Source organism: Limulus polyphemus, unplaced genomic scaffold (genome assembly GCF_000517525.1).
Source record: "Limulus polyphemus unplaced genomic scaffold, Limulus_polyphemus-2.1.2 Scaffold79, whole genome shotgun sequence".
In the NCBI taxonomy this organism is placed as follows: Eukaryota; Metazoa; Arthropoda; class Merostomata; order Xiphosura; family Limulidae; genus Limulus; species Limulus polyphemus.
The window spans coordinates 61019-71016 of record NW_013665689.1 but is presented as its reverse complement, the minus strand read 5'-3'; the positions used below and the strand labels follow the sequence as shown (position 1 = coordinate 71016).

At 29.1% G+C, this 9998-nt stretch overlaps 1 protein-coding gene across 2 annotated transcripts in view; it reads right to left on the bottom strand.

The window, feature by feature from the left end:
• The window catches only part of LOC106467317 (E3 ubiquitin-protein ligase RBBP6-like), a 79394-nt gene that overhangs the window by 21307 nt on the left and 48089 nt on the right, over nucleotides 1–9998 (bottom strand). For both annotated transcript variants that reach the window (XM_013927665.2, XM_022396136.1), the window contains exons 6-7: nucleotides 3375–3463; nucleotides 1425–1527 (exon numbers count right to left, since the gene is read on the bottom strand). In XM_013927665.2, the coding sequence (XP_013783119.1) occupies nucleotides 1425–1527; nucleotides 3375–3463 (192 nt within the window). The remainder of the gene's footprint in view (nucleotides 1–1424; nucleotides 1528–3374; nucleotides 3464–9998) is intronic.

The window sequence follows — 9998 nt, the reverse complement described above, 5'->3', positions numbered from 1 at the left end:
CAATCTTTCAATGAATGAATCATCATATAAATTTAACATCTTTGCACTGTATATATCACCATAAAAATTCATTAACAATTTGTAATTATTATCTACCTTCTTATAGGATGTTGCACCATTTTAAAATCAAGCAAACAGTTGCTGAATGGCAATTAATATAATAACCTCAAGTGCAAGCTTTTTGGAAAGTTTTATTGACAGGCTAAGTAATGTTATCAGCAGAACCAAATGCTGGAATGTATTAGTATTTTATATACCCAAAGGGTTTTTTTTTCACAAAATATATATAAGAGACCCTGTACATGCTCAAGGGAAATCAGGGAAGCTAGAGCTATTAAAAGCAATACATATTAAATTTAGTGATTCAGATACTTTCGGTGACTTACTACATTAAATAAGCTTACTGCTGTGTAACTATCTTTAATAATACTAGATGAGAGTACCTGTTACGAAAGCAAACATTATATAAAGGACAATGTTAATGTTCTCCTTCCTCCTTTTGTTATTGAATCCCTAATGACCTCATTAGATGCTAATTGCATACTCTGCTTTGAAAAAGGTAATAATTGACCCATTTAACTGATAATAACTTATGTCTTGAAATTCAAAGCTAAATGTCTATCAAAAAAAAGTGGAAATGTGCCCTGTTTCAGGGCATTTTCTATTTCCCTTCTTGGGCACAAATCCTGAATTAAAATGTACACTATACGATACTTTCCAGTTACCATACAAAAAATTATGGTAATCAAGCCAGCCAACTCTGGGTGATGGGTGCTAAAACACACACATAATGGATCATCTTTATAGTAAGATGCAGGGAAACTTTACCATTGTAAATGCAATGAAAGCTTAGTTGCTTGATGTGCTGGGTTTGGCAACTAATACGCTGATGTACAATATCCAAACTTTTTAAAAATATTTATATTGTCAATGAAAAGAAAAGACTGTGTGAAACCATATTATTTGTGAATTCTGTAAAATTCATCCTTATGGGAACTTTTCACAAGCTGAAAGTTTTATACATCAATAAAATACAAATTTATGTGCATATAATTGCTTATGATACAACGTACACTGATGATAAGCAAAATGTTTATTATTTTTGCATTGTATTAAATGTGGGTATTAAAATGAATCTTTGTTACTTTTTGTTAATATTTTCAATAAATTAATAACTGAAATCTTGCACTATAATGTAAGTATACATCAATCATAGGAAAAACATCCATAAAATCAATATTACCATCCGTAATTGCAAGTATCTCTATCAACAGTCGTTCTCTGTTTAAAATATCCAATAAGATATAAATACACATACATAAGTATCACTACAATCACATCAATCATAAAACACCATGAGTCACTGTTAGAAAAACCACTAAATGATTTGTTGTTTTTGTTAAAGAAACTAAGCAAGTATTTACATTATTAGTGGGACAATTCTTTATCCAGTGACCAGGTTTCCCACATCGGTAGCACGTGTAATTTGGGGGTAAAGGTCCTGTCATGCTGCGACTTTTCACATACCTGAATTTTAAAGGAAAGGAAATTATTCAGATGGAGAAAAAAAAAATTTATACAAATATCATATTAAAACCCATTGAAAACTACGAGAGTTAATTCATAAAACAAAAAATATATATATAATGACCAAAAATTAAATCAATGAATACATGTGCAAAGTATACACAAGCAAAAAATTAATTATGAATATAGAAGATATATCAAATTTACACATACACGAGGATATGCAAAGAATATAACAATAAAAAAAGCATTTATTTACCAAAAAATAAATACAAAAGTGCACATACACAAAATGCATTTAAAACCTCTCAAAGTCTGTTTCTCACTTATTATTGCCAACAAGCACATTTATACTATGCATAAAAAATGATATAAAAAACAGCATAATTTAGTGTTTCATGCAAGTATCAAAACCATGAAAGTACAAGAAATTATAAACAAAAACAAACAGAAACTTAAAAAATGTGTGAACACTGTGTTTAAAACAAAAAGACAAGTCACAACGATAAAAGTAATTTATGCTAAGTATTTTCAAAAATTTTCTTCTTTCATTCTGCAAGCATCTAGCTAAACAAATAACAAGCAGAAACTACCAGTACGTTTTAACTTGCCCAATAAATTGTTTCTAATACTTCATAATGCTCATCTCTAACAACATAACTGTTAAGGAAACATTTTCTCGTTCTTTCAAAATTTCCTAATTATATCCTTTTTTAATAATATTTTCTATAAAAGTGAAATTTTTGAACCAAATGTAACTGTAAATTTCTAAGTTATCCATCTAGTAAGGTCAACAGAAGTGTTGTTCACTGTACCTTTTTCTTTTCCAAGTTATGTAGTTATTAACTACTGTTGCTAAAACATTAATTAGTCAGAATATTTGTCTTCATTTTTCCACATACAATTTCATATGTAATAAAATTGAAAAATATTATTCGTAGACATTAGTTTTTTTTATATCTCATAGTTTTCAAATGGTTCACCAATAAAATAGACAAAATTAATTAATCATGCATGTTCAGTAAATTTATAGTAGAGCTGCCCCGCAAGTGATTTTCACAAAACTGGTGTACTTATTAAGGTAAATGTAATTTTGCAGGTTAAGAATGACTACTACTCAATGCAAGTTACACTTCACTCATTCTCACTCACTACGAGATCCCAGAACAATGCTTCAATTACACCTTGTCTGTTGTACACCTCTGTCAATAAGGCCCTTTTACTTATTATCAAAGCTCATCAGGGTTACAATATAAGTGACATCACTGAAATGCTATATACATGAGACGATCAATCTCAGTTTGGAGTAAATTATTCACAGCCTTGTTGTGATGTTGGTTAGAAGCACTAAATTAACTAGCATTCCAAAGCAAAATAAATACTGGATATCATTCATATACAGTTTGAAAAATATTATACGATAAGCATCATGAACTTCTTGTTTTCATAATGTGACACTCATGCCATGGTAACACTTGAGTTGATCATAATTCATCCAAGGCAGCTTCAAATAGTAAGTACAAAGTGTTACATCCTCTCTTTATGGCAATGCAATTCATTTTTGTAGTATTTAGCATCCTCTGTATTCATTCCAAAAATCCCTCAAGATAATTAAACTTCAAATTAAAATCACAAAACATTAGATTGAAAAGTGTTAACAGACTCAATACAACAAAACAGTAGAACAAACAGAAATTAGCACAAAGTTGACATCAATATAAAGCATAATATATTTACAAGCTTTCTTCAGAATAAAATGGCACTCATAGAAATGTAACATCATACTAATATATTTAATCATAACAAAGAAGACAGTACTAGTGAAAAATGATTAAAACAGAACTCACTTAGATGGGTCATATTCATGAGCTGACTGTGACATCATGGCCTTAATCTTCTCATCTTCACTTGCATTTGCGTTTACTAGATCAGCTGTCTATATAGTGAAAAACAAAAGTTCGATTTGCACAACAAAAAACTATCCAAGTTAAGTAAATACTTACTCTTGACGGCAAAAACTTACACCTGAAGCAAAAAAAAAAACCTTTCGACTATTCAATGCAAATAGATTTCATAACTGGTTTACAATAATATATTTGTTAAACAATGCAAAATAGTATTAGATAGATACATCTGCCACACCTAAAAACTTAGGAAGTGACTAACCCTTCGGATGCTATAATTGAATTTATCTGACTTAACATTTATAGCCATTTGGTGTGACATGCGTATTTACCTCACGATGTCACAAAACCTTTTCCTCAAAGTGCGACAATCGGGATATATGTACATCATTGAATTTCCTGCCTTAGTACTGTGCGTGCATATATCACCAAGCAAAAGTGCAACTACTGGATTTTGATATTGAAAAAGTACTTAAAAAAGTCCAATTCTAAACTTCATTTTTAGTGGATAATTGACACTTTTCGAGAACCCACCCAAAATTAATTATGCATTCAAATGGTTAATAAAAGTTATATTAATATAAAAACAGTAGAGATGCAAATATACAGACACTGACAATCCAAACTTTATTATGGCTAATAAACGTTAATTAGCTTTAATTAATATTTAAACAACTTCTCCAGTGTACACAATAAAAACAAAAATACACACATGCCCATAGCAATGAAACAGTTAATAACCGAAGTTTTTTTTTTAAAGTACCTATGAAAAAATCAGCATAATTAAAAAAGTTAAAACAACAACATCCTTGTTTAAGTGCTTAAAGAAACAAATTAAAATCTGAAAGTCATCAGTTGTTGTAAAATTTAATAACTTTAAGATATATTCGGAAATACATAATCTTTTATCAGTTTCAACTGATATTTATAAGTACATTATCAATTTTACCTATGTTATTCTGTAACAATCGACACACCTATATGTTTAACTACATAATTTAAAACTCATTTATAAAACTTATGTAACAAAAAACTATGAAAACCCTTTCATTGCAATATTTTATACAGTATAATTTGATCTGGTATAGAAATTCTAGAGGCTGCAAATATAACATTTGTTGAAGGAATTATCAAAATCGACTTAAATTTTTGAGTCATAACTAACTTAGTTCCACTTTCAGCTAAGCAACCTAGATGAAGCTTATAGTAAAAGAAAAATCTACAACTAGAGGAGCATGCTGTGTGTGTGTCTATATGTATATATGTGTGTGTGCTGAAAAATGTATTAACATTAAATTAAATTGAAGAAAAAGTTATACTTTTACCAACATAAAACAATAAACACAAATGATCAACCTTATGCAAGCTCTAAATAATGTTTTGCGACCTTATTTAAAACCTTAAATAAAATAAATCCAAATCTTGTATAACTAAATGACTTATCTATTACATACACATAGCTAGAAAGAAACAGGTGTAAATCCAAACCATTTCCAAAAAAAAATATTTTCTCCATTCCTCCTAAAGATTTTTATCATTTATATTTTGTAATTAAAAACAGCTGGGTTGAATTTAATTCCAGTTGAAAGGTTTTATTTTTTTTTTCCCTAACAACTTGATCATTGTCATTGGAATGATAATAGATATTCAGTTAATATTTGGTATTCACTCTCTTCAGCCACTTTGCCAGTTTGGCTAGATATTAGTACCTATTTGGTACTCACAGGAACAGTATACACCTAAAATCTATTGTAAGTAACAGGAATTTACAAACAACAAATACAATCTTAACACATGGAAGATCAATTAAAAATTATATTAACGTAAAATATTAATAACACTGATATATCTCATGAAAACACTGATTTTCTACAATATCCAGTAGTGATAAACTTGCTTTCAAAATTCTATGAATTTCCAGGATTTTCATGTCAAAAAAGCCTTTTAGGGAAATAGTGTGTTGAATTCAAAGATGTCCATACATCTTGTACAAGTTTCTTTTGAAGTGTTTTAAATCATTTTCTCTAGCCCTTAATTATTAGCATGCAAGAGTTAAGTGGTTGAAATGTTTAAAAATATTCATACCGACTGCATTAAGATCAACTATATCTCACTGGTGTTATAAAACATTCATAGTCACAAGTTAAAATGTAATGAAAACATGTTACTTGAAAATACAGCATTATTAAAACTTATTGCAATATTTCGTCCATTATTTCCTTTTCAAATCCCCATATGTATTCATAATTATATAAGAACTTATGTTTGAAAGTCAAAAAGAATATAATATGTCAACCACACTATATCTGCTACATCCAGTGCCAAAGAAGGCTTTTGCCCAATACCAGGGCTCATCAGGCCATCTGGAATACGACATAGTAGTAGTGATTAAAACCTACTGCATGAATAACAACTGGATCTTTCAACATTTCCGTACTAAACCACCAGTATGGCATCCACAAAAATGCTGTAAATTCAACTATTCTATAACTTAAATGTCCTATGAAACTAAAAAACTGAAGTTATTTTGTTAAGCACTGACAAAATATCCTGTGTTAGATAAATGCCAATAACATTAAAAATCTGACCAAAAATCACACTCTTACTTCTTAAACATATGTATCTGTACGTAGAATTTTTTTTTCAGAAAAGTAAAATTCTGTTTGATGATTTCCATTGTGGTTGTAACAACTGAATACAGTTGGTTATCAAATGCAATCATTTCACCAATTAGAGTAAACTTTTAGCATGTGGATAACTAATGTTCCATAGTTTGTTTTTGATAATGCTCCTGATGGTTTATTGTCTGGAAAACACCCTAGAACTTTTCACTTTCACCTTCATGATTAATTCTAGTAGACTTTGAAGTTTGCTGCAAATTCTTGGAATCTTGAGCATGTTTATTTTTCAGATGATCATGCACTAAGATAGCAGAAGCTGCTATGAAATTATCAAACTACACAATTAAGAAAAAAAACACCAGATACTTCAATATAATCCCACATAATGTTCTGCATTTTAAATCATTCATAATAATCAATGAATTGAAAGATTACCAGTGAATCAAACAACCATATCAGTCTTAGGAGATCACTGTGTATACTGCAAAAAAATGTTTTGTTTACTACCTATTGATAAGAGAAACACCCGCTGACATATTACAGCGTGCATATATTGCAAGGCATACTAAAAATGTTCAGATTTTAAGGAAGCACTACTGGTCATGCCAAAAACATGACTAGTATTCACAAAATTATTTTGTCTCTGTAAAACTATACTATTGGAAGTTGTAGACCCAAGACAGCGACAACTATAATAAAAATATTAATCTAAAACTATTATATGATCTTTTGTTAATGTACTCATACTGCATTCTACTCAGTCTGCAATTTGTTTTACTAAGATTTTTACACTCAATGAACATTATCTATATGGTCCATAGTTTTCAGTGTCCATTTAAACAAATGAAACTTTTGGAAGAAACACATCAAGTGAACATTTGGTTATTCCACCAAAAAACCTGGTCAGGAATTTGGTGGCCAAGCTGAATACTAAACATTAAATCTATACTTTTCATCATCATTTTATAAAAAAAATACCCAACTTTATATAAAGAAATAGCACATTTTACCCCACCCCCTTTTTTTCTGATATACACACATTGCTTGGTTGAATTTAATATCATTACTAGAAGCAAATGTATTCAATTAAGCCACAAATAACAAGATGAATTATTTTCTCATCATCAATTACTTCTTTCAGCAGAATAAATGAAAAAGAAACAAACTATGTATCATTTTTAAGATATTTCTTTCATTGTGCATAACTAGAAAACAATATATCACTTTATTATCCAAAATAAATAATTATGCTTTTCTTGTAATACACTATACATGTTCCTGATATAAATAGTATTTCAATTAGGGCTTTAAGTGTTATTACCATGCAGGATTATTGATATCTGGCAGGCCGAATCTACAGCAGCTTATCATGTATAAAATTTCACTGAAATACCATTGCACAGTCTATTCACTACATACTTGCTACATTTAAAGAGGGCAATTTAGTCAACTTTGGTATTATATATAATAAACAAATGAAAGATCAGAGACCAGAAGTCAATAATAGTTAGTATTCAAGTAGTATTATAGTGAAGAAAACAGAAACAAACAGCAGTTGTTTACATTTTGTAAACAGAGATAGTACTGTTGTGTATGTGTAAGAAAATTATAAAACATAATCTAAGCATGTTTGATCATACTAATTCTAAGAGAATAACACGTACATTAAGATTTTATTTTAATATGTTGAGGATTTTTTTAGACTATTATGTCTAGAAAAATAAAGGAATCTATTACTGAAAAAAATGACAATACACAAGAATTTTCTAATTTATCATAATGCTAAATCAAAAGTTTTCAGTGTTCAAACTAGTTTTAACAGTAAAATGTTTTCATACAGTAATTCAATGACATCAACACATCTCAGCATTATAAGTTAAGGAGGAGATTGAAACACAGGGATCACAGCTCAAGAAACGTGTGAGCATAATGAGGAAAACTATTAGTGTGAATATAATAGGAGAATTTGGACTATTTAAGAATGTTTTCATTTAGATCGCTCTGATTTAGTCTTGTTACATGTTCTATAAGGTATGAAGTTAATTTCACCATGGAATACCTGTTGGGGTATAGAGGTCACTCTGAACAACAACTTTGTTATTGTGCTTGACTTGGTCTATTTTGTTTTCATTGCATTTATTTATTTATTTTTAATTTTATATCAATTAGCTATTTTCGATTTTCTAGGGATAATATTTTTTTTATATCTTTGGCATAAACAAGGTAACTGGATAGACTTATCTACTCATAATCAAAACTAAGAAATGATCATGACAAAAATAACAATAAAAGTGTATTTCTGCATCATTTTTATTCCAATTCACCTTTGCTAAATAGCTCGCAGTACCCTCAAGTGTATTTTTAATTACAGCATATGATACTACAAAATGTCAAAAAAAATTAAATGTATCAGCTCAATCTGATTTTGTTTCCTTATATTCATACATAACTAGAAATATGTATAAACAACTTGTATGCTCTATAACAAAAGGACAAATAACTTGCAGTTTATTATCTTCATAACAGATTTTCCCTACTACATACTATACACAAGCTTGTGTCACCTTTAAGTAATACTTTGTTAAATACTTAACTAGAAACAAATACCACAAAAGACAACACTGAAGCTTCTATCATTATATTGTGTCTTTAAAACACAAACATAAACAAGTCATCCTTATTACTAGTTGCATTTAAGTTTTCCTCAACAAATATAATTAGAAACAAAAACCATGATAAAGTATTCTGGAGAGTCTAAAGCTCCAACTCCCAGTTTGCTTAGTCAGACAATCAATGGAATAATTATGTTAGACATAACCTTTCTGATACTATTGAAACTGCTTTTGTGTACCCACCTTTACGTTTAGCCTCACAGAACATAATCATGTTTCTTCTTAAAACCTGGTGTGTATTTTTTTTTGCTTGTAACCTGATACTCATAAAACTAATGATTTTAGTTGTTTATACAATCTAGGTTAGAACTTTTGATGTCAACCATTTTTTAAATTTTTATGTTAAGATAACAGTTAGTTCTCTGACCAACAAACCACACTTTCTAAAGGTGTAAAATACTATGAGCCATATTCATTTTGCTTAATTAAAAATTATCATAAATGCTTTGCAGCTTGTTCGTACCTACAACTTTTACTCAACATATTAACAAGTGACTCACTTGAACACCTGACCCACTTTACTGTTGACTTCAAGAGGTTAACAAGAGAAGTATTTATTATCGTATGTGCTTAAATATATATACAGCTACACTGACAGAAAACCTTTCCACATCATCTACTCCAGTTGATATATTTAGTGACTTAAAAAAAAGGGTGATACTCTAATGATCATGTTATGGGGTTTGTTTTTATAATTCAGCTAACATGTTTCTGTATCATACAATTATAGAAATAGACAATAATAGAACAAATATATTTTGTAGACTTCATTAAAAATAATTATCTAAAACTGCTTTACTCAATCTGCATTTTAACAAGTGCAATCTAAAATAAAAAAATATATCTATACAAGATTTGCATTAACCACAATATTCAGGTCTAAGATAAGTTATATGCTAAAATGTGATTGTAAGATTTTAATAAAGTTTTTCAAAAGAGACGTCACTCTTCAAAAGCATGTAAGCTTCTGAATATTTTCTGGACTTTTATAATTACTTTGTAGTAGTCCACAATATTTTTTTAATTCAAAATGGTTATATTTTAATTAAACTCTATAAAAGATTTATAATAAGCTAACTGATTTACTAAATTTCCACAAAATAGACAGAACTATAAAAAATATACCTGAGTTACCTTCAATGACATGTTTACATCTTACAATGTATTAAGGTTGACAATGTTAAGAAAACACTTCATGTTACTAGCTCTGCAAACCTCATAGGAAGGAAACATTAACATGTTATATTTGAGGATTTCATTCCACTAATTTAGCA